The sequence below is a fragment of the Amaranthus tricolor genome, chromosome 2 (assembly GCF_026212465.1).
Source record: "Amaranthus tricolor cultivar Red isolate AtriRed21 chromosome 2, ASM2621246v1, whole genome shotgun sequence".
Classification (NCBI taxonomy): Eukaryota; Viridiplantae; Streptophyta; class Magnoliopsida; order Caryophyllales; family Amaranthaceae; genus Amaranthus; species Amaranthus tricolor.
The window spans coordinates 40,118,718-40,142,956 of NC_080048.1; the positions used below are offsets into that span (position 1 = coordinate 40,118,718).

At 34.9% G+C, this 24,239-nt stretch overlaps 5 protein-coding genes across 11 annotated transcripts; 1 reads left to right on the forward strand and 4 right to left on the reverse strand.

The window, feature by feature from the left end:
* Window positions 1–715: 715 nt before the first annotated feature.
* Window positions 716–5,816, reverse strand: LOC130806054 (putative protein FAR1-RELATED SEQUENCE 10). Of its 5 annotated transcripts, none has more exons than XM_057670961.1 (5): window positions 5,578–5,816; window positions 3,661–4,919; window positions 2,738–3,181; window positions 1,145–1,987; window positions 716–883 (listed from the first exon to the last, which is right to left on the reverse strand). In XM_057670961.1, exons 2-4 carry the CDS (start codon window positions 4,675–4,677, stop codon window positions 1,403–1,405), a joined length of 2,046 nt encoding a protein of 681 aa, XP_057526944.1. In that variant the 5' UTR covers window positions 4,678–4,919; window positions 5,578–5,816; the 3' UTR covers window positions 716–883; window positions 1,145–1,402. The 5 variants fall into 5 exon arrangements, with proteins under 5 accessions (XP_057526944.1, XP_057526946.1, XP_057526943.1 ...); XM_057670963.1 differs by having other exon boundaries at window positions 1,145–1,266; window positions 1,426–1,987; window positions 3,661–5,816; XM_057670960.1 differs by having other exon boundaries at window positions 3,661–5,816.
* Window positions 5,817–7,018: 1,202 nt separating this feature from the next.
* LOC130806056 (putative pentatricopeptide repeat-containing protein At5g09950) lies at window positions 7,019–11,869 on the reverse strand. 3 transcript variants are annotated; one of them, XM_057670967.1, is made up of 3 exons: window positions 10,590–11,869; window positions 7,973–10,487; window positions 7,019–7,861 (listed from the first exon to the last, which is right to left on the reverse strand). In XM_057670967.1, the coding sequence occupies exons 1-2, from the start codon at window positions 11,785–11,787 to the stop codon at window positions 8,986–8,988; spliced, it is 2,700 nt and encodes an 899-aa protein (XP_057526950.1). In that variant the 5' UTR covers window positions 11,788–11,869; the 3' UTR covers window positions 7,019–7,861; window positions 7,973–8,985. The 3 variants fall into 3 exon arrangements, with proteins under 3 accessions (XP_057526950.1, XP_057526949.1, XP_057526947.1); XM_057670966.1 differs by having other exon boundaries at window positions 7,973–10,199; window positions 10,284–11,869; XM_057670964.1 differs by having other exon boundaries at window positions 7,020–7,861; window positions 7,973–11,869.
* Window positions 11,870–12,378: 509 nt separating this feature from the next.
* LOC130806057 (alpha-1,6-mannosyl-glycoprotein 2-beta-N-acetylglucosaminyltransferase) lies at window positions 12,379–14,734 on the reverse strand. Its single transcript, XM_057670968.1, has one exon. The coding sequence runs from the start codon at window positions 14,298–14,300 to the stop codon at window positions 13,005–13,007; it is 1,296 nt and encodes a 431-aa protein (XP_057526951.1). The 5' UTR covers window positions 14,301–14,734; the 3' UTR covers window positions 12,379–13,004.
* Window positions 14,735–15,710: 976 nt separating this feature from the next.
* On the forward strand, window positions 15,711–17,372 carry LOC130806060 (uncharacterized). The gene is made up of 3 exons (XM_057670971.1): window positions 15,711–16,035; window positions 16,129–16,201; window positions 17,051–17,372. Exons 1-3 carry the CDS (start codon window positions 15,900–15,902, stop codon window positions 17,193–17,195), a joined length of 354 nt encoding a protein of 117 aa, XP_057526954.1. The 5' UTR covers window positions 15,711–15,899; the 3' UTR covers window positions 17,196–17,372.
* Window positions 17,373–17,953: 581 nt separating this feature from the next.
* LOC130806058 (acetyl-CoA acetyltransferase 2) lies at window positions 17,954–23,931 on the reverse strand. Its single transcript, XM_057670969.1, has 15 exons — window positions 23,758–23,931; window positions 23,270–23,328; window positions 22,196–22,294; window positions 21,938–22,111; window positions 21,734–21,839; window positions 21,142–21,280; window positions 20,935–21,012; window positions 20,772–20,837; window positions 20,497–20,582; window positions 20,211–20,310; window positions 19,545–19,655; window positions 19,424–19,465; window positions 19,081–19,167; window positions 18,528–18,631; window positions 17,954–18,370 (listed from the first exon to the last, which is right to left on the reverse strand). The coding sequence occupies exons 2-14, from the start codon at window positions 23,307–23,309 to the stop codon at window positions 18,542–18,544; spliced, it is 1,218 nt and encodes a 405-aa protein (XP_057526952.1). The 5' UTR covers window positions 23,310–23,328; window positions 23,758–23,931; the 3' UTR covers window positions 17,954–18,370; window positions 18,528–18,541.
* Between the last annotated feature and the right edge of the window lie 308 nt (window positions 23,932–24,239).

The window sequence follows — 24,239 nt, forward strand, 5'->3', positions numbered from 1 at the left end:
AGTGTATCTTGCTAATTGAAATTATCATATAAATTAAGACGATATTTGTTTCTCATTTGAACAAGCCTTTAAAGCTCACATATAGCGTTTTCATTCGGATTATCGAGTCAATTTTAAATCAGGTGTTTCATATTGATTCAAAATCGAAGATTGTGTCCATTTTTGATAACAGGCCAAATCAAATTCAATTACAATGTCAAATCAATATCGGATCTTCACATTTATTTTATACACATGTACTCACATGACAGTATGGTTCCCCAACATTGTTAGCACTAACAAGACCCAAAAGAATAGCAAGGTTAATTATCTTCAAATAGAAAGTTTAAGACTAAGCAAGATTTGACTTTCATGATCTAGTAATTACTTGAAATGGTTGCATAATGTTGTGATTTGGCTAACTAACAATCATTTTTCTTGCTAAGTTATTGAGTAAATTAGTATTACTTGGTATATTGTGAATGATTAGGCATATTAATTATTTTCTTAATTATGTTAGATATTGACCAATTATACTAAATTCCCTCATTTCTAACACTTCAAACATTTGAACAATAATAAGAGAAGATAAATATGTTTTGTTTCAATTAGAGAGCAAGGTCTCGGTTTCTATTCTCATCTAACTTTCTCTTTTTCTCGGCCTACCTTATAAAAAATTTAAATATAGAAAAAAAAAACCGTTAATAAATAAGACTCAGTTTTGGTTAAAAAAATATTTTATAGTACAAAGAATAATTTTGGTCTACCCTTGCTCCGAGCCCAATACAAAGCTCAAACACGTGAGAGAAAGAAATCGATAGCGAAAGCTTCCTCCAAATGCTCTTCACTTGGTGCAATTTGAACCCGTAACCTTAAGGTCATGAGGATGATGATCATAATGAACCTACAAAAACTAATACCAATTACAAAAACTTAAGGGGAAAAAGTATGATATCTTTTATCCCCAAATCTTAAACATTAGAGTAAAATACACTAAATATAATGATGACAATAATGAACAATCCAAATCAACACCAACCAATAGAAGACTGCTATAACAACATTCCATTAACCCAATGCTAATAGAAGGCTAATGAATAATGATGTTTAATAAGTTGGGCAATAAATACACAAATGTTACAGTACCGAAAGTTAGCAAAATTACCTTCTCAATCCGAATTCGACAACCAAAACTTCTTCTTCGAGTTGGGAGGCTTCCTTTTGTCCGCGTACATTGAGGTGAAGCATCAAAAACTACGCCTTTTCCTCATAACCTTGGTCGATCTTCTGCAAAAAGAGAATTTCTAGACTCTAGTAATCATCGATTATCGTATAAACCATGTCACATTATCTACAACCGCTTTCGTTGATAGTTAATCCGATATAATTAGCCATAACTCAAATCTAAGATTCATCGAAATTGTTAGTTTAACATGTCTGTAGCACCTTCATCAACGGGCATATCTTTGACACGATCAAGAAGTGTCGTCAGTTCCTTATGAACATAGTTAAACCGCTCTTTAGAGACTAACGACTCTGTCGTTAAAGTATCAGTAACAGAACGTAAAGCATAGTAGTGCACTTGTTTGATTGGTCGAGCATGTTCCTGATCCGTAGGCATCAATGAATTCTCCATTCTCCATCGAAATGGAAAATATTTTTCGGGAAGTCGAAAATAATTCTTAGCAACAAAAAGCCGAAGAGCATGCCTGCACAATATTCCGGAATGTTCAAATCCTTTACATGAGCAATGGATTTGCTCATCTTCCGGAATCCATAACAGAACACGCTCTCCTTCAATTTTCTTATAGTGACGCACAACGTAAGATCCTTTTTCCATTTCTACGACTGCGTATTGCATCGTTAACACAAGTTCGTGCTGGAACACATTGAAGGCATACGGTGTAAGAATGCTTTGTGCGAGTTCCTCAATAGGCATGCATGTTTTGGGATGAATATAACGTATTTTGTCGTTCGCTCCATATCCCAAATTTGCAGAACGACCTACCTACAAAAACCCGAATACTTTTCTTACAGATCGTTAAAAGAAACAAATAAGGCGTACACATATCAAATTTTGACTCGATCCAACCTATTTTTATGAAATTTAGTGAATTTTTGAGTTCTATATCAATATTTTTGAGTCATGATCTACTCTTTTTTTCGTTAATTTCTATTCAAATATTCCATAATAAAGACTAAAAATTAAAAAAGCTGTTTTTGGCCCAACATAATAAGATAATCTAGTTTTAAACTTTGACGGAAAAAATTACATGATATTTTTAGTTGTTTAATAGCAATGTGAATAAACTTAACAATAAATTTATGACCCGAGCCCCCATTTTAAGCCCTTATCCAGTCCGTTTTTAAAAGGGCTTTATAATGGACCGGGCCGAAAACAGGTTTTGGCCTTGTAAATAGTATAATTAATGTATAATTTAAATATTATAAATAACAATGTCAATGAGATTATTAATACTTTTTTTCAATTTAATTATTGTAAATGATAATTTAATTGTCATAAATTGATAACAGGAATTAAAATAATTTATAGCAATAAAAATGGATTGGGTTGGGCCGGACTATCAAAGCCCGACCCATTTAAAGCCCATATTAAATTTAAAGTCCCTTCTCCAACCCGGCCCATATTTACTTATGCCCAGTCTGGCTGTTATCCGGCCCACTAAACCCCCTAGACCCGACCGACCGATTAGGCTGGTTTAGGCGTAACCACTTATTTTCTTAACGATAACAATACCTGCTCAAAGAAGACTTGTAAGCATGTTTGCTCATTTAATATGTCCTTCAAGAAACTATTCAAGCATCTCATGTATTCAGCTGTTGTGATTCGCGAAACTAAACAGTCTCTCGTATATGAAAAAGCCCAACACGCTCGACATGATGATAGAAGAGATATGTGTTTATCTGACCCAAGTCCAAACCTAGAGACCAAATGACTCCAATGATGTTCAAAATCTTCTATACTCTCCACATAGCACACCATTACAAAATGAGACTTGAAATCCGACATATTCGGTCCGAGAGCTAGAGAGAACCAGCTGTTCAATTTAGACATAATGTACCATAAAGATATTACATGTTTAGTATTCGGCAATTCGCTTGCTATGATGTCTCGGAGGCCAGGATCTAGATCGGTCACTATGGTCTGCGGGTGTCTTCCTTGCATGAACCGGACAAAAGTCTGTTGAGAAAGAGTTTATATGACAAAAATAAGAAACTATTCGAAATACTTCACATATGAGATAAGATTCCACATCGATAAAATAGTGGGTTGTGGACTTATATATACATATATATATATATTTGGTGAGCTAATCCTCAAACTACCATATGGTTTTGGGAACAACGAACCTCACCAAGTGTATGTGCAAGTCAACACTCTTGACTTGTGGGTTTGTGGGCCAGAGCCCACAGGTGTCCCGTGTCCACACGAATGGGCCACGTGAAATTATGTGACGAATTGACATGGCCTAATAGAAACAAGTAAAATGAAACAGAGATAGACCGGTGTGACATAATTCGCTATTCTCCTCGTGAATCATGAATTGAAAAAAGCGAATTATGATCGGTTTTGGGCTATTGTTGAGTCATTTTGAAAGAATACGAATTCAAAAAGTGAATAAGCTGGCAAACTATGCTACAACGAGATAGAAATTTAACCTGTAAGGCCCACACGAACGAATGAGAATTTTCTTCTTGGAGGAGAGCACAAGCAATAAAAATCGGCTTGCCATGATTATCTATACCCGTCAATAAACCAAGAAGCATTCCATAAGTAACGGATTGATAGGTAATGTCGAATTGAACAACATTACCGAAAAGGTTAATGGCACGAACCGAGTCACCATACGACCATGCTATGTTTTCGACTTTTCCATCTGAATCTGTCAAGAAATCGAAAACAAAATCTCCATCTCTTTCCGCCTTGGCTTTGCACGTCTCAAGCAGCTCCACCATATCGGTTTCCCTTTTCTCGGTGAGAAGAACATCATTTTCTTGCACATTTTTCTTGCACGTACGAACAAAGTTTCTAATATCTTTCTCTATAAACGGCAATTGCCCCGGCTGAACACCCTTTTCGAGTTCCAAAATATTGATTATTCTATTGACAGGAAACCCCGCTTTAGAGAGTAAGAGAATCCGTTCTTGATCACCTTCTTGAATTTTTCGATACGCAGGGAGCAAACGCACTTGATCATCTTCTAGCAATTCATGGTTATGTACATTACTAAACTGGGAAACATACCACTGAGTAACCCCATTTATAATTTCCTTTGTCAAGTATAATTTCGCATCACAACCACAACGAACGGATTTTCTTTCTCTCGGATGCTCTACATTAGCCTTTTTTCTCGGTTGATTGAATCCCGAACGATAACAAACAAAATCCCTTCGGTAAACCCCAAGATTATGGCTTTCAGTAGATCGTGCTTTCCTAATCGAAAAACCATTCTTACGAGCAAAACTACTGTAATAATCGAAAGCTTCAAAATCACTTACAAAAATCTGACCCACATATGGTGCAAAGACGACTGCAGATGATGAGGACGATGATGACCCGTTTTGTGAGGGCTGACAAGCTTGACCTTGTTCTTCCCCTTCGTATTTTATAAAACACTTCCAATCTCCACAGGGGCATTGCTCCTTCTGAATCCAAATATTGCTTTTGTGTTTCATAGCCAATCTACGAGTCGGGTGTAATATATTTGAAACCCACCATTTCAACCACGATACAGAATCCGCTCACAAATGAAACATCGAAAATAACTTTCATCGACACGCTTTTAATGGGCGGTCTTTGCATATTTGCGAGCACAAGAGAAACAAACGAAGATATGGAATGCTTTAGAGTAAACAAACTCGTATACCACGTTAATATCAAACCACTCAATAAGTTACTCTATTCCGTCCTTTCGTTTCTGTTCGAGAGCAATTCAATTATAAATAAGACCTATGAAAAAATACTAGCATTTGCTCAACCTCCTAAACATCAATCTTATCAGTGACTTATATTACAACAACGATATATAATTAAAAAAAAAAAAAAAAAAAAAAAAAAACACTTTCCCCCAATTGTAAGTGTTATTTAGAGCCATTTAGGTATCCTAAAGTGCAATAAAATCCCTACCCTCATTATAGTTATTGCTTTACTATGCGAAAGAGGAGGAACAATTGACAAGAAAGTAAACGGAATAATTGAATCAAGTAGGAACAATAACCAACACCTTCAAACCTTGAGAAATACAATTGAAATCAATCAAAAAATATCCATCAGTTTTATTAGAGCATTAGATAGAGGGAATCAAGAACAACATCAATAAAGATTAATTCTTTGCAAAAGACCCATAAGATGGTAAAAAGATTAATGCTTTTATAACAAAAAAAAATTTAAAATGTATAGCATTTAACCTAAGAACAAGAAAATTAAAGTATCCTCAATTGATAGAAAATTCCAAACTTTTTGATGTATGTATGATCAATTGGTGTATTTCTAAGCAAGGAACTAAAATCCCATCAAGGGTTTAACAGAAGATAGTAAAAGATATGCAGTGAAATTGGGATTTGGTATCTACATACCTCATTCAGAAAGGGGAAAATCAAAGGACACAAAGAAAACCCATATCATCTATGGAGTTCTTGAGTTGTTTGACAAAATGATATGATTGTCATCTTTAGATTTTGGTAGAATTTCAATTAGTTATTCTCTCAAAAGTAGATAAATCGATATATTTATAGAGTTTTTGTGTTATGTTTTTAGATGAAATCAAGAGGAAGAACCGAAGAAGTGTTTGTTCTAAGTTGATAGTTAATGCTAAACTTTGTATTTGATTTGATGATAATTTTGATGTAGATGTTAGACTTTTTTACTAATGAATTAATTGTAATTTAAAATAGGTGTAAATTATGATTTTAAAAAAAATTACGGTAAATTTGGTGGGATAATTAAAAGAAGGCAAATGTTATATGTAGCCCTAAGGACTACATATAACCATTAATGCTAATAAGATTCTTTTATATTCCCCATATAAATCATGAGTAATTTTTTTTTTTCAATATAAGAGCAATTTATTACTTTAATTTTGTGGTGAACTTGTCAAAGATTAATTATTTTACAAGGCTAATTTAATGAGTAATTTGTTGATCTATTAATAAACTTGTCAAAGATTCCATTGAAATTAGTCCATGTACATATAACAAAGTCCTTAAAAAAATAAGTGACATAAATTTTGTACGATAATTAATATCAAGTACCAACTACAAATTGAAAGGGGATTTATTACTTCTTATTCCCTTCTTTTTTTTTTTTCAATTTTAAGTTTGTTCATTTTAAAAGAGAGGAATTTAAATTAGATTTTTAAAATATATATTCAAGATAAAATATATTTATGTGAGATCCTGTTAGATTTGTATTGATGTAAAGTTTTTTAATATATAATTTTTATAATTTTTTATGATACGTAGTTAGAGATATTAAGGCTTAAAATTTGCTAAAAAATATTTGTAAAAGGTAAAATGGACAAATAAAAATGAACGGAGGGAGTATTTATTTGTTCTATTTAAATGGATCATTTTAATTTAGAAGATTTGAACTAGGAAAAAAATTAACTTAATAAATTGTAGTTTGGAAAGATCAAATTAATAAAAAAATTTAAAGGCATATTTAGCTTTGAAAGATCAATTTTTTATTTATATTTTTTTATTAGTTGTAGTAATAATAATTAAATCATAAACTATGTTTGCCTAAAGCAATTAAAATTTGTATTATTTCGTTTTAATTAATTTTTACATTTATATAGAGTAGTAGATATAGTATACAATTGTGAATCAATCTTGCTTTACAATATTTCTCGAATGTGTATCTTAATGCTTTTTTTTTAATGATTACTTTTAAATTTTGAGAGTATATTTAATTGTCAAAAAGTCGTATTTTGTTTCATATTCTTTTATTATTTGTCATACTCAAATCATAAACTAGACTTGTTTATAAATGAAATTGGTGGATTCATTTTGTTACATTATGAGAACATGATGTAATCTAATACACATAAAATTTATCTTAATTTATGAATATATCAAATTTAAAGGGATAGAGAGAATATAATAAATAAATAAAAAAAAAAACCTTGTAAATCACGAATATAATTTACCACAAATATGTAACATTTTACTAGCTACAAAATTTCTAGGCCTTGAATCAAAACAACCAAGTAGCTATCATCTTCAAGTGTGTTTTTCAACTTGATCACTCTACCATTACATGTGAACATCTGAATAATTCCATGACATAAAATCCAGTAATCTTCTCCAGACGAAAACAGTATCCCTCTTTCGTGACACGGAATGCTCGATTCCGTTCATATTTCTTTGCCTGCGTCATGGCTAATCGATGTAACATACATCGATAAACCTCCAATTCTTGCATCACCAGAGATCAACTTGTGATGACGACGGTATTCATCTTTCGTAGTATGGAATGCTCGATCATGTTCTTCCGTTCACATTTATTTGCCTGCATCATGGCTAATCGATGTATCATACATCGACAAACCTCCGATTCTTGTATCACCAGAAATCAACTCGTGATGGTTGAAAAAGAAAAGAATACGAACTCAGTTATCTGATTCTTAATATTTCAGAATTGTTCCTAATGCATTGCATCATTATACGACAGATACTTGAGGTAGAAGTGTCCGAGTAACAAAGGAATGAACAGAAATCGCAAGCAAGTGCGTCAAGTAGATCGACAACTTGAACAAAATACAATAAAGAAGAAAACGACCTGAACAAGGCTACGGCAGTCAGCAGGCAATTTAAAACTTCACCCGGTGAGGAATTCACATCGAACATTTCATACGCAGAACTGTCCAAGCAAGAGATCCACAGTAAGTGGGATATATAGGTTTAACAAAAAGAAATTTTACGAAACAAAATTTCTCAAAGTAGAATCAAAGGCCACAAAAGAGCCGCTAACCTGCTAGTTAAGACGGAGCAACAAGCCCTTGAGTTTGACCATGCTTCACTACGAATAGTGCTCTTCTAAAGCCGGTGTTCAAAACTGTGCTCTACAGAATCTGATATAATTGCTTGCCCATTTTGACTCTTGTTTCACATAGTACTCCGAGATAAAAGCTGCAACTTTTGATGCACATATTTAGCGGGATTCTACTATTGTTGCCTTGTTAGGCTCAAGGCGTGATGCAATTCGTTTAGGAGCAGATTGATTCTTTCTGCTGACGAGAACCTACTTGCACGCAAGATACCGACAGTCGAGTTGGTTTAGCATACATGTAGAGACGATTGTTTGGCCCGCCCTTTACTAGTATCCAGAATTTGCCCCAAACATTGACCATAAAAAATGATTAGAGGCTCACTAAACAATTTGGTAACCAACAATATGCAGTATTTATCAAAAGGCAGAGTGACAGTTGCCACTAGTGTCATATAATTCGCTAATTGCCTTGCAAATCACAGATAAAAAAAGCGAATTATGGTCGGTTTTAGGCTATTTCTAAACCATTTTGAGCGAATCGCGAATCCAAATAGGCGAACTAACTAGCGAATTATGTTTCATTGGTTGCCACATACTTGCAGATTTTTCATTACCCTATGGTAGAGGTTAATCAGCGACTAAAAACAAAAACAATAGCCAAATTCTCACAGTGATAACTCAGTAGTTCCTCCTTGCTCTTCAATTTAAGATTATAAATTGTCAATGGCACATCATCAGTATTTCTCATCTTACTCGGCTGGTCTTCAATTTTTTCATTAATTGTATCTTTTTCGGGGTGTGATTAGTCTCGGTCAACAAATACTGAAATACATGAATGGCATCCTTCAAACCCAGTGTCACATGATTTGCTAATCGCCTTGCGAATCACGAATCGGAAAAAGCGAATCATGGTCGATTTTTAGGCTATTTTTGAACCATTTTGAGTGAATTGCGAATCCAAAAGGCGAACTAACTAGCAAATTATGTTTCACTATTCAAACCCAACTGCATCCGGCTTGTTTCTTTGCATCAACTAAACCTATTGCAGACCTGGCAACCTCTGTGTTTTCCCACTTTGCTCCAGCAGCATACATGTTTGCAAGCAGCACATAATTCGTGCCATTTTCTGGCTCTAGCTGCGAAAGCGTCTCTGCAGCACGCCTACCCAACTCATTGTTTCGACCATTGGTTCGGCAGCAAGACCCCAAAACTGTTCTCCAAATAAGAGCATTTGGTTCTATAGGCATTTTGTTTATAAAATCTTCAACTTTATCTAGCTTACCGGACCGGCCAAGGAGATCTACCATGCACGAAAAGTGCTCCATATGAGGAGCCAATCCATAATCATTGCTCATAGACTCAAAAAGTTCAAAACCCTTTTCAACTAAACCACCATGACTACAAGCAGATAAGATTCCAACAAATGTAACTTCATTTGGTGATTGCCCTTCTTCCTTCATTCGATCAAAAATCTCTAAAGCTTTACCTGCAAATCCATGGCGTGCATAACCCGATATCATGGTATTCCAAGAATATAGATTTTTTACAGGCATCCGTTGAAAGAATTTTGAAGCGTAGTCTATCCTTCCACACTTTGCATACATGTCAACAATCGCACTTCCCACCACGACATCAGATTCCAGACAGGCCCTTATTTGACAAGCATGAACCTCCATACCACGCTCCAGAGTAGCAACAGAGGCACATGCGCTTAGAACAGTCGCAAACGCAAAATGATCCAACCTCTTACCACTTTGCATCATGAACCACACTAGATCGACGGCTTTCGATAACTGCTCATTATGTATGCAACCAGATATCATAGAGTTCCAACTAATCTCATCTTTTCGAGCCATTCTCGAAAATACTGATTCACAGTCTTCCATCCTGCTGGATTTTCCGTAGCAAGCGATAAGAGCATTTTCAACTGCGATGTTATTTGCAAAGCAATATTTGAATGCTAACACATGAATCTGAGGGCCTAATTCAGAAAGTGAAAGAGGGTCAGATGATATTGCAGAAAGAATGTTAATTAAGGTTACCCCATCAAGCTTCCAGCCCAATCGGATCATGTCAAGGAAGTACATTACAGCTTCAAATGCAGTCGCTTCTGAATCAGCTAATGCACCAATAATAGAATTCCAAGAAACTTGATCGTGCTCAGGCATCAAACAAAATATTTTCCCGGAATCATTGAAACTTCTTGTATCTGCATATAAAGATAGAAGTGAATTGGAAACCGAGATATCAGAATCAAGTCCTAATTTAAGCGCTTCTGCATGAACACTTCGACCTTGTCTCAGCCAACCTAAGCTTGCACATGAACTCAAACAACTTATCAACGCGAAATTCGTGGGCTTCATCCCAGTTCTCTTCATACAGCAGAAACTTGTTACGGCTTCTTCGAACAGTTGATTTTGATCAAGACCAGCTATTAGTGAGTTCCATGAAACCAAGTCTCTCGTACCCATTTGTTCAAAGACAGCAGACGCACTACCTATAGCACCACATTTAGCATACATGTTAATCAAAGCATTGAAAACTGAAATGTTAGCACCCACTAAGCCACTTCTCATAGCGTATGCGTGAAGTTCTTTACCCTTTCGTATCCCTTCCTCCAAATCAGTGAATTCGGAAAAAGCACTTAATAGGACCACGTAGGAGTCTGGATTGGCTTGAACCAAATGTTTCATCTGCTTAAAAACACTAACAGCTTCTTCTCCTCTCTTTTGATTCACTAAACCAACCATAAATCCATTCACCGTGACTGCATTTCTAGCACTCATACACTCCAAAACTTTCCAAGAATCGTCAATCAAACCGGACTTCGCAAAAGCACTGACTAATGCACTTCCTACATATAAATCTTGCAGAAATCCAGATTTTTGCACCCTTGAAGCTATTTGCTGAAGCAAGTATGAACTAGAATACGGAGAAGAAGACACAGCAGCAATTAAGCTACTCAATGTATAAGCATTAGGCTTAAAATCGAACTCTGAACCTTCATGTTGCATCCTAGAGAAAATCTTAAAAGCGCCATATGCATCTCCTCTTTTCGAGTACACTGAAATAATAGAATTCCAAGATACTAAAATCCTCCCATCTATTTCATCAAACACTCGCCTTGCACTATCACATGACTCCAAACAACAACTTCCATACATGGATATCAACACATTATTAACAAGCACATTATGAGAAAAGCTAATTTTAGCTATCAAACCATGAATTTGCATTCCAAACTTAAGATAATCACTACCCAACTCTTGACAAGCGCGCAAGACACTACCAAAAGCATAATTATTAGGAGCAAAACCCGCAGAAATCATATCCCTAAAAGCAACACAAGCTGCAAATGGCATACCATTTTGACCATAACCAGAAATCAAACATGCCCAAGTAACTAAATTTCTTTCGGAAATTTCATCGAACACCTGGCGTGCAGAATTAAGGTCACCAATTCTAGCATACAAATTGATGATGGAATTGACCAAAAATAAATCTGCTTTAAACCCATGTTTATACACCCCAAGATGAAGCTGATTAGCTTCAATTCGGGTACAAGAATGCTGGTACCTGTTGACAAGAAAGTCCCGAATTTCGTAGTTAGAATTGGATTGCTGAAGATTATATGAGGAGACAGAAAACGATGGGTAATGCCCATGATCATATGAAGAAACAGGATTTGTTGATGACAAAGAAGATGTAATGGGTATTGTTGAAAAAGGATTGAAGCGCCAAATGATGAAATTCTTCCGTCGGAGTAACCGTTGAAACATCAACTTCATTTTGTTCATACTTTGGCGCCCAATTATAACTCAACCATAAAGATGGTATTACCGTTCTATAATAAAGTTTGATCATTCCAATCAAAAAAAAAGTTTGATCATAAATGGTTAATAATATATGAGAAAAAAATACAATCCACTAAAATCTTGTTAATTTATTTAGATACCTAATTTTATTAATACTAAATTTTAATAATTATTTCTTAGATTGTTAAAAATCTTTTTTTTAATTTTAAAAAATGATCGTCAAAATTAATTATTGAAAAATCAAAAGTTGATACGATTTTAGCATTAACATATGTTGTGTTTGAGCATGGAATTGAGGCTAAACATTTTATTTCTTGCACCAGTGATAAACTTGAGTCAAAACTTAAGAAGTCGTAAAGATTTAAATTTTCATAAATGTTGTATGAGACGATCTCACCATGAGATAGTTTTATATATCAAATAATACAAATTGTGAGAATATAAATTTTTTATTTTTAAGTTGTTTATCGAGAGATGGTCTTTCATTAAATAGACTTTATAATTAGGTTAAAAAAACCGTGATTGCTTATCAAGGTCATAAAATATATTATAGTCTTTGATCAAATACAAGGCTTAATCAACTCGGCACACTTGGCGATTTTTATGACATATGAATCATGGTTCACGCATGATTTAGCTTCACTCGAGTGTGTACTTAGTTAACAAGAAGACGTAGTTAAATTCGAATGATTTCGGACTACACGTTTTCAGGTCGGTTCACTTTTAACTCAACGAAAGATGATGTTCAATCTAGGATGTATCTAAATACAAATACCTCTTATGTTCATAAGAAAATTTCAAGTGTCACTACAAAAAAGGAAACAAAGATGTACACAAAGTACTATAACAATGAGGAGCATCATCAGAGCACCAAAACTGTAGGATACAAAATTAAAGCTACCCAAACGAGAACGATGCAAAAGAATACAAGATACTCGTACAAAGTCATCGACAAATATGACTTTACTCAGTTGTGTAAAGCAATACTGCAGCAGCAACAACGCCAAAGTATCAATCCTGAAAATTTAGAACATCTATATTAATCGATAAATCAGTTCTTGTAGTCATCCACATGAATATTTCTAGTCCATTCGTTTTGATTTTCTACTATATCAACCTGTTAGTCTAAATCCTTCGTTTCCCTTTTCACTCTTGCGGTCTTGCCTTCTGGGTCATCTTCTGTTAGATGAATTTCTTGATCATTGATGATACATAGAAGCAAAACTCAGGCACAACTTATGGTCTCGGGCATCTCCCCAGCCGCCCCAACCTTTGAATCCGGCTTTATAACCCGGTTGATGGTCATAAACAAACACATCCCATTGTGGGCTAATATTTATGACTCTATCATCATTTTGCACATCAAAATTCAGAGAATCATCATCGATACAAGCCTTTTTTTCCTCTTGACCTTGATGCAAACCACATTTTCCGAAATGAACAGCGCTGCTTCTCGGTCCTCGTAGTGTATATACAGGGTTCCCGAAAGATGGATACACCTGAGACCACATTGTTATGTCCCAATTATACTCATCGAAAAAACAAAACTCTTCGGCCTTCTTGTGGATTTTCATCCAAACAGTCCGATTGAATGAATACCCGACATTCCCAACTCTCTCGGCAAACAATAATGAAACGCGTTCTCCCCTAGACTTCACATCCCAGGGAGCCAAATTAACTGCATAACAGCTCGAACACTTCTCGGGTTTCAGCTTTATAAGAAGCTGGAGATTCCTATAAGCATTTGGTAATATAAAGTGGTCTTCTTCAATGAAAAGTATATCTCCATTGTGATCCTTAGTCTCATTCAATCCGTCCCACACCGTGTTCATCATCCACCACCAATGATGCTTCAGCGAGACAATCTTAGGCGATCGATGATTTCCATACTGATCAGGGTTCCCCTCACACTTCTTCGTCCTCACATCATCCTTCTCCTTACAATCTCGAGGGGAAACACCCGGGAAACTATCGGGAAAGATATGCGGAGAATACGGAGCGAAAATCTCCTTAACTTGACAAAACCTAATCCCTTCCACAATCTTATTCATCTCTTCAAAAAACCCATCATGACTAACAATAAGTAGAGTCTCATTAATTCCCTCTACATGAGACAAACTCTCAACAACCACTTTAAGATATTGTGGCCTATTATGAACATACAACACAATCACAACATGATCCTTAACAAGACTAGGATAAAGATCTACGTTTCGAGGTGGCAAACCGTTTCGTTCCTCCAAAGATTTCGACAATTCGTTCTGTTTCGGCATTTTCAAATTCCGGTGTTTAACAAAAGAAACAGACTTCTTATGCTCATGTACAGCATTCTCATCAGACCCAGATGCATAATTGGATTCAGAATCAGTTCTAATCAGTGAAACAGACCATAAAAGGAATATTACTAAAACAACAAAAATACAAAATAACCTTCCAAAAATGCCTAATTTAACAGATTGTTTCTTGTTTAGAGCCATCGAAGATGGTACAGACATTAATTACAACAAAAGAAGAACTAATTCCACAACAATTCAATGCTAAAAACTAAAAAATCCACAGATAAAGTAGTATAAATATAAACTGAAACAACCCATATGCAAATAAAGAGGAAATTGAAACCTCAAGTATTGATTTCTCACTTAAATTGATTGGGGATAATGCTTCCAAATCGAATTTGATCAGAAATATCAAAAACCCTGAAATCTCAAAACCCTAAAAAAATTGATTTTAGGGTTTTGTAGGAATTTATCAGTAAAGATAAAAGCTTTGAAGCGGAAAATGGGGAATCGTACTAAATCAAGGAAGCTGAGGGATCAGAGATTTTTGGGGATTAGTTATCTGTGTTAGAGAGAAGCATCGATAGAGAAGACTTTGAAGTCAAGTTTGATAGAAAGGATGAAGACATTTCTTGGCAATTTTTGGTGGAGTTTAGTTTGCATCATTTTTTTTTAATAATAATAAATAATTTTTTTAAATTTTATTTGTATATTTTAATTTTTTAAAAAATTTTATCTATATAATTTATTTATTTATTTATTTATTATCATATTTACTTTTTTTAAAAAAACTTATTCTTTCTCTCTTTATTTCAATTGTAATGGGACAGAGGGAGTAAATATAATAAATTTCAAAAAATAAATTTTTTTATTACGATGCAGAGACAGAATTGAAAATTCAATTGAAAAAAATGACTGACATAAAGAAAAAATAAGGTTAAGAAAAGTAATTATTAGTATTTGATTGACCATAAAGTTTGACCTAAATGCAAAAATAACACAAACACTACTTTTTTCTAAGAGTGTGTATGATTTTGTTAATAAGAGACTTGTGCTCAATTCTCGTTTCCGCTAACCTAATTTTCTCCTCCTATCACCCCATCATGTTTTAAAAAAAAACATTTTTTCTAATATATTTCTTATATCCCGGTGATTGCTAATTTTTTGCATCAACATACTCTTACATGAAAATGCATAATTTAGTAATTTTCTTCGGATAGAGGAGTGTCATCTGCAGTTTTACAAATAATTCTCGATTATTATTAACAATGCTCACAACTTTGTTATTCTCTAGTTCAAGTTCTACAACGAGAAATAATCGACAAAAAATATCTGATTTTGTACTAGTACAATAAAAACCACTAATATTGTCAATTGTTCTACTTGTTTAATTACAAAGTCAGTGATTGTATCATTTTAGTGGTATAAGAAACTAAGTTTCTCTAATAAGTTAAATCGTTCTTCTTAAAAACATTTTCTAGGATCAAATAAAATTAAAAGACATAATTATTGATCTTACTATCACCATATTCATTGTTATCATATGTACTGTATCTCGCTCATATAATGCATGCCTATATTTATAATAATGTGAAAATCATGAAATAATTGTAATGAGTGAAAATATTGTTTAAACAAAAGCATTACTTTTGGAAAATAGAGGACACCTTCTAATTGGTAGGATCTAGGAAGATAAGATTCTTGGCAAAGCCAAAGCCATAAATATCATTTCATAAACCAATCTCACCATATCCATATATCTTCTCAATACAACTCCATAAAAATAAACCTTGAAATTCTCTTGAGCAAAGAGAAAAAATGGCTGCCAAAATAGCTTTGTCTTCCTCCTATGTAACTAAACTTTATCTACCAAAATTACCTTCAACTCCATTATTCCACATCCATTATTCTCCAAAAAATTGTAATTCACATTTTAGAATTAATGCTAAATTAGGTAAAATTTCTCAATGTTTTTTAATAATTTTATTTATTCTGTAAATGAAATTTGTTCTTACATTATGTAAAAGATGGGATTTTGTTTTGTTAGGAGGGGATGATGCAACAGAACCAAAGAAAGATGGCAAGAGAAAGTTCATCACCAGAGAACAAGAACCAGAACAGTGAGTCTTACTTTCTATTTATGGTTTCGGATTATAATGGATTATTATATTGAAACAAAATCATTAAATTAAGTGCATTTCTTATTTCATATGATGTTTGCTACGAGGTAGAGGTGTTCATTCGGATCCTTGAGTCGATTTCGGGTCATGTACCGACTCTTGTGTCCGCATTAATTTTTATATAATTTTAAAGTTGGGTTCAGCTATAAGGTAGGGAAAATATTTGGTTGTCGGGTTTGTTTTGAACACCTCTGCTACGAGGGTTATCAACCTCTTTATTATCGCAAATGAGGGTAAGATTGCATGTATTTGATCCTTAAGCTCCGCTTAAGTAGGAGTTATTTAATGGTGTCGGGTATTGGAATCTAGTTGTTCTAGAGGAAGAAATGTTTTCAGGGTCTGTTTAGTTTATGACTCGAGTCATTTGATTAAAAAACCAATGGACACATGACTCTTACTATGTTCCATGAAAGTAGAATGTTCCTAAACAACTATGGTACTCCGAATCACATACCCGTGTCCGATGAGATACATGTCCAAGTGTCCGTCTTCGCTATTTAATAATAAATTCTCTCGATTTTAAACCAAATTGATTTGTCCAAGTTCTATACATGTCCAAGTGTCCTAGGTCTGGCACGTGTACTTGAGGCAAAGTAAAGATCGTTCCCGATTACCCCATAATTACATCCACCGATCCATGACCAAGTGTGTCACCTTCGAGTTCTCAGACTGGTTTACCCACCGCTTATCTTTCCGATTGTTGGGTACATAGAAGTCAGGTCAGGTCAGAGACGGCAATGAAGTTTTTGAACAACCCTTAACTATGTATAATGTCACTGCTTATTGTAGGTATTGGCAAACAGCAGGAGAAAGGGAAGGAGAAAATCCCATGTCAACTCCCCTTCCTTACATTCTCATATTCGGAATGTCGACACCGTTCATCATCTTAGCTATTGCGTTCGCCAATGGTTGGATCAAAGCTCCGATTAGATGAACTACTTGAATCTGCAGATTTTGTGTACTTGGGAGCTTTTATATGTAGATGCAGGATGACATTTACACATCTTGTGAAGGCGAAATTTGTGCGCGTTCTTTTTCGTGTGCATATATACATATATGTAACAACATGAGTTTATTCCATTTCCAAACTAATGAATCAAACACTTCTAGATATGAGTCTTTATCTGCTACACCAAGTCTTTGTAGCACGCAAAAGGAAAATCCTTCATCTTAAACGAAATCGAGACAACGTTTATGATAAAACCAAGTACTATAACAGCTGAAGAACCAACACAACCAAAAATTTAAGTTGTTAACTAAGACTTGGTTTTGTATTGTATCATGCCCCTTATAAAGAGAGTGCGTAGGGCTAAAATGTGTGAGCAACACGTAACTCATTTGTACCTAGAACTTATCTCAACTCGGTTAGGATATGAGCAACGTATTACAATCCCTAATAAATGAACCAAGATTATCATCACCGGAAAAATTCTCAGGTTTTTCTTTATTCTCATTTGTATTTGATTTATACGTTTTTCTTCTAACTCTTCCAATTCGCCCGCCATAGTTGAGGCCACTCCCAACCCACACAATTATCTAAGCTAATGGTAATGAAGACAAGTATGGACACGACTAGGAACTCCCGTTTCTGGGCTGTATCTTGTGCAGCTGCTAGCACGAGCTGACAACATTTCATTACCTCAATGTTAATAACTAACTCATCTAAGCAGGGTTTAACGGGTTGAATGTACGTAAATCAAAAAAAGGTTGTTTCCAATTAATCAATGATAACAAACTCATAAACAGCTGAAAAATGTCACTTACAAGTGAATACAAATTCAAAAGGAAATCACTTCCATTTTGATCCAAATCACTAGAACTAACCATCAAGTATTATTCCCAGGAAATGAAGAATATACCAGGAAACACTCTAGCCAACGAGGCGAAATACATAGAATACAGTTTTGATCGGTCCTAAAACGAATTAAAGCAAATACAATGACTATGTAGCCTAAAAGAAACACTTTGTACCACTAGTAATATCGAAACTGCCAGCATTATTCGTAAGCCATCGCCAACAAAAATCCCGATTCCCATACCATAAGTAGCACAAACACCGGATTTCGGATGGTTCTTTTAACATTGAGGTGAGCCGAGTCGTCCACAGGCCTACGATATAAAAAAAAAGGTGCTATAAGTTTTGAAGTTCTCTCAGGATAATTTTTTTTATACTAAATGGAGTATCTTCCTACTTCCATGGATAAAATGTGGAAATCGATATTTTAGGTATGTAAAAGCTCGTAGAAAGGAGCAAGAAAGCATTTACCTCGACATAAAGGCTCACAAAAGCTCTACAACTAGTGCTGATGCACCACCTCCACCATTACACACACCACCGACACCATATTTACCATTTTTCTGCCGTAGTACCTATAAGAACAATGTATTTCCAATTAAGAAAAACTGTTCCAGCCAATCAAAATCTCTATAAAGTAGTGACTGTTGGAAATACTTCACATGTGATGAAGATCTTACATTGCTAAAATATTGAGTGAGTAATCTTCCTAATACCATATGATTTTGGGAAAGAATGAACCTCATCAAGTGTATGTACAAATCAACGCTCATTACTTGTGGGTTTGTGGGCCTGAACCCATGGGGATCCGTGGGTGCGTCCATAGGAGTGGGCCAACGGGGTGAGTATGGGGTGACTATGTAACAAATTGTCACGGCCTAACAGTGACATCCAATTAATTGTCAAAAATAGACGACTAGGAAAGGGGACATAAGATGTTTCGCCTCTAAGGATCATCTATGTTAACAATGACTCTCATTATGTGATCGAGCAACCCAAGAAGAAAGGAATCAAGATTCTATACCCCCAAAAGTGTCACGATGATTCGTGCTCCACTGCACCCAAGAGGGTGTCCCAAGGACACAGCTCCACCGTGCACATTCACTTTTTCCTGCGAATTGCAATAACACGAAACTTTGCTATTAGCACAACTTTGCAACAAACTGGATTGCAAGAAAATGTTTGTTTAACTCAGTGTCACATGATTTGCTAATCTTCTCGCGAATCACGAATCGCAAAAAGCGAATTATGGTCGGTTTTGCGCTATTTTTGGGCCACTTTGAGCAAATCGCAAATTCAAAGAGCGAATTATGTAACACTGGTTTAACTTCTCCGTATGCAAAGAATTGTCGTTCCAAAAGACTAACCGCTGGAATATCGAGCAATTTCATGTTCGCAATAGCAACAGCCTGCCAATGTCGGTACAAGATTGATGAGAGCTATGAGGATTTTAGCTGCTAGCGTGAAATACAGAAGTACATTACTCACCGAGAAAGCTTCGTTTATCTCATAGTAATCAATCTGGGATGCGTTCAAGCCTGCATGAGACATGGCCTTTGGGATCGCAAGAGCGGGAGCAGTTGTAAATTTCTCAGGAGCCTGCCATCAAATAGAGTTCAGTAAAATAGAGCAAATTCATGATGGTTAGAAGAAAATTGCATCAATAATTTCTGATGACTTGAAATAAAAAAGATGACCTCTGATTTCGGGAATAAAGAGACTCGTAATCATACTAAAACCATGCCAAAAAACTACTTATTCGGCTTAAGTGTCTCCTTTTTTTTACACTACTTATCGATCACTCTTAATTTTTATTTTTTTTTTAGAGGTGTTCAAAACAGATCCGAAGTCGATTTAACCCGACTTCAAAATGAATATAAAATAATGTAAAAATCAATGTAAACACAAGACCTAATTTTGGCCTGACCCGAAATTGACCGATGACCCGAATGAACACAATATTCTAAATCTTTAAGTTAAACATAGTCAAAAAGGATCTTTTTATATTCGTCTCAGTGTAAATTTCATTAATAGCAACTTATTATAATTTTTCAAACTCGAACATTTTACAAATTTTAATTATGCACAATTAGAGATATTTAGGATTTAATCAGTAAATTGAAAAGTCAACAACAATGCACAAAATGTAGGCACCTGAGCAGCATCACCATAACCACTGATCTTTGCAATCACCTCAAGTCCAAGCTCGAGTGCCTTCTGCCCACTTACTAGAACAAGTGCAGCAGCACCATCACTGTTACAAATCAACATAACCCAATTTTAAGCATATTATAGAGGAAGTAAAAGATAAAAAAATTCAGTTTTATTTCTCAAATCGAGAAGAAAATTTATTTGAAAGACCACTAAAACCGGATGTATAAGTTCATGTAGCCGACTCCAATCTTTTAGAATTAAGACTTCGGGTGAAAATGTGGCGAACCTTATGCTTGAAGCGTTTCCCGCGGTAACAGTTCCCCCAACTTCTTTGAAACTCGGTCTAAGCTTTTTTAATTTGGCGGGATCATACTGAAAAACACGAGAAACAAAAGCATGAACTTGAGTTTACTTCACTTCACGATTAGTTTTGTCACTCATTTCAAAAGCGGAAATAATATGTTTCAACAAGTACGTGAAATCATATGGCGCACGAAAAAAATTGTTACTACGTAGGAAACTTTAATGTCTAGGTATAGATCGTAAACATTCAAACTATACCTTAGTAGGACCTTCATCTTTATCAACAAACGTCGATGGTTTTCCCCTTCCTCCAGAAACCTCAACCTGTACGTGTATGATAAATATATATATATATACATATATGTATGAAATGATCAAGCATAAGAAAATGATGCTACACAAGTATCGATCATGCTCTTACAGGAACGATCTCCCATGAAAAAGCACCCGCCTCTTGAGCAGCAATACCACGCTCAAAGCTCTGGCAAGCATAGTTATCCTGCGGAATCACAATGCACAAGAATTTCACTCAGTGGTCGAATATTAGAGTCTTATATTCTCGTAGTCTCAATAATTGATTGCCACAGTCCACACTCCACACCTATCAGATATGGATTGAAGGGTTTACCTGATCCTCTCTCGTTACTGCATGATTTTCTGCGCATAATTCAGCACAAACTCCCATGGCGCAATCATTGTAAACATCCCAAAGTCCATCTTTTAGCATCCCATCAACAAGTGTGTCGTGACCAAAACGAGAACCTTTTCTGCAAAGTTGGCATATGAATGGTGTTTATTTAAAAGTTCTTTTTTGTGGAACATCGGAACAGCTGGTCAAGTGCTCAACGTGACAAAATTTAAGACAAACTAGAAGTTAATAAACTTGGGGGTGTTTGGCAAACTGCTGATAATTGGTACCTGATAGCTGATTACAATGGCTGATTTTACCAGTTGATTTTATTAATTGGTTTGACCAGCTGATTTTGAACCCGCTGTTATGAGCAGCTTGTTCAAAAATAGCTTATTCATAACAGCAAGCTGTGTCAACCAACTAGTTTACCAAACATTAGCATTGACTGGTTTGGTCAATCAATCCTCTATTTATATCAAAATAAGCTAAAGTTGCCCAATAAACTATTTTGCCAAACACCCATTTTAGAACTATAAATTAGACACTAAACAGATCATAAAAAGTTAGCAAGCACAATCGTGAGATTAACCTCGCTTCTGCTATGTATTTAGGGGCATTCGACATGCTTTCCATACCGCCAGCGACAACAACGTCGTTGATACCCAATTGGATACTCTGTGCAGCAAGCATGATGGCTGTAAAACCAAGACAAGCAGAAAAAGTATTATTAATCTGACAGTAATTTTCGCCGCGATAAAAAATCGTTTTTTATGATGACACACACACACAATACCTTTCATTCCTGATGCACAAACTTTATTGACTGTGGTGCATACCACTGTGTCTGGTATTCCAGCACCTATTGCTGCCTGCCTTGCAGGAGCTTGACCCAAGTTTGCGCTAAGAACATTTCCGAAAATTACTTCTTGTACGAGGGTTGGATCAACATTTGCCTTCTTCAATGCGCCTAAAACAATCAATAGTTCATACAAAACAACCATAAACTGAAGACTAGAGAAAGCTAAGACTACCAACCAAAGCATGATCTTACCCTGAATAGCAATAGAGCCCAACTTAGTCGCCGCCAAGGATGATAGCGTCCCAAGGAAACCACCCATCGGTGTACGTGCAGCACCAACAATGCAAACATCTGGATTATGCAAAAAGCGATAATTAGTAGACAATGCAAGTACAATGACAATAATGCTATGGTCTTAATCCTAAAAGATCAGGGTCAGCTAACAGTAACAGTGTAAACACATTGTTAGACTAACTAAAATAGTCCAAAGAGTCATTCACCATAGAATATATTTCATTTCCATGGTGTCACATGATTTGTTAATCGCCTCACGAATCGTGAATCGAGAAAAGCGAATTATAGTCGATTTTAGACTTTTTTGAACCATTTTGAGCGTATCGCGAATCTAAAAGGCGAACTAAATAGCGAATTAAACTAATCTCACTTATATATTCTGGAAAAATCTCAACTTTGAGAGTGACTAACTAAAATGGTCCAGAGTCATTTTCTTGTGTTGTTAGGTATTTTTGAATATATACAAAAACATAAAAATGAAATATCTTAAAAAGCATCCCAAAACTTAAAGGTGCCAAAACCCCAACTCCCCCAAACCATGATAGTTTAAGTCGGAGTTATTAATGACAATGAAGTAATGGAATGTTACAGTGCCAAACCAGATAAAAATTGGAATCAAAACCAAGACAATACGCTGTAAGCATAAAGTTGCAAGAACAAGGTATATATAAAGCTCAACAAAAACCACTCAAATCACTAAAGGCATTAGCTTTATATACAAGCCATGCCAGCATTTGAAATCACTCTTAGACAATGATCCAAGAACCTGGTATGAAACCGAACATGTGCAAGGTGTCTGATTACATCCCACAATCGACAATAAGTAGCAAATTGGATACTAGCATATAATGTTCCGAAAATTTACATATACATATGTTATGAACTAATTCGACAATCATTTTTATTTTGTTATATGTTACACAATCTACAATAAGCAACAAATAATCAAATGACATGTGTCATGGCTAAGACAGGCTCGAGCTAGATTTGATTAAACAATGTAAAACTACATCGAACATAGAAGTAATGTACCTTTTGGTTTGATTGACTCAGAGTTAGGTGCTGGTGCCATAATTTATGTTGACAGATAACTGCAGTATAATTATATTTATATTAGTGTTAATCCCAAAATTTGACACAAATAATGGACAGCAGACAAACATCAAAAATCAAAAATCAAAATCCCAACTTTTAAACTTCAGACATTGTGTGAATGACCCAATAAAAGAACAGAAATCAAAATTAAAACTTACAAAGTAAAAAGGTGATAAAGATCATAACTTTCTCATTATTACACAAATAAATTTGATCAAAAAAGAGTTAATTTCATAATATATAAAAAAAAAACCCATGTTAAATATCTAATCAATTTACAAGAAAAATGAAAGTCAACCCAAAATCACGCCATTAACAGAGTTTTCAAAAAAGGAGAAAATGCAGAAGAAAGCGTGAAGAACGAGGAAAAAATGATTGTGTTGATGAATTTAAGAGCTTAAAAATGAAAAATTGAATCAATTTACCTAATATCAAGAAATGGAAGAGAGAAAGAGGGTAAATGATGAAGATTTGAACTTAGATAAAATGGAAAAGAGTGTGACAATGTATATATTTATAGTAAAACAAGATTTGGGATTGATCATGTAAGAGAGAGCACGAGGACCTCGGGTAATGCTTTGCTTACTTCATATTAAATCGGAATGAACACAAAAGAAGAACAATCTATATGATATATTAGTTTATGCAGTCAACTCTAATATTATCGTTGTGATTGGTTAAACCAATTTAAAACTCTTTCATATTAGTTTATTAAAATCAATATATTATGTAAGACGCGTTTCATATTTGGGTTAAATAGTCCAATGATATAAATTATCAGCATATAGACTTATTTTGAGTTTGCCTTATTAGAAAACGGTCTGAATTTTAAACACAGAAGACTACTAACGTGTTCATAAGTAAATCAAAATGAAGGATTTAAAACATGAAAAACAAATCTATTCAC

Bases quoted from the DNA above. Each gene is read 5' to 3' on its own strand.
- LOC130806060 (XM_057670971.1), top strand. From the start codon at position 15,900: ATGGCTGCCAAAATAGCTTTGTCTTCCTCCTATGTAACTAAACTTTAT. The intron at 16,036-16,128 runs GTAAAATTTCTC...TTGTTTTGTTAG, and splicing joins TAGAATTAATGCTAAATTAG to GAGGGGATGATGCAACAGAA. The intron at 16,202-17,050 runs GTGAGTCTTACT...TGCTTATTGTAG, and splicing joins AGAGAACAAGAACCAGAACA to GTATTGGCAAACAGCAGGAG.
- LOC130806056 (XM_057670964.1), bottom strand. From the start codon at position 11,787: ATGAACAAAATGAAGTTGATGTTTCAACGGTTACTCCGACGGAAGAAT.
- LOC130806054 (XM_057670961.1), bottom strand. From the start codon at position 4,677: ATGAAACACAAAAGCAATATTTGGATTCAGAAGGAGCAATGCCCCTGT. The intron at 3,182-3,660 runs GTTAAATTTCTA...CTTTCTCAACAG, and splicing joins CGTTCGTGTGGGCCTTACAG to ACTTTTGTCCGGTTCATGCA. The intron at 1,988-2,737 runs GTATTGTTATCG...GGGTTTTTGTAG, and splicing joins TACAAGTCTTCTTTGAGCAG to GTAGGTCGTTCTGCAAATTT.
- LOC130806057 (XM_057670968.1), bottom strand. From the start codon at position 14,300: ATGTCTGTACCATCTTCGATGGCTCTAAACAAGAAACAATCTGTTAAA.
- LOC130806058 (XM_057670969.1), bottom strand. From the start codon at position 23,309: ATGGCACCAGCACCTAACTCTGAGTCAATCAAACCAAAAG. The intron at 21,013-21,141 runs GTAAACCCTTCA...GTGATTCCGCAG, and splicing joins CAGTAACGAGAGAGGATCAG to GATAACTATGCTTGCCAGAG. The intron at 20,838-20,934 runs GTAAGAGCATGA...ATACACGTACAG, and splicing joins TTTCATGGGAGATCGTTCCT to GTTGAGGTTTCTGGAGGAAG.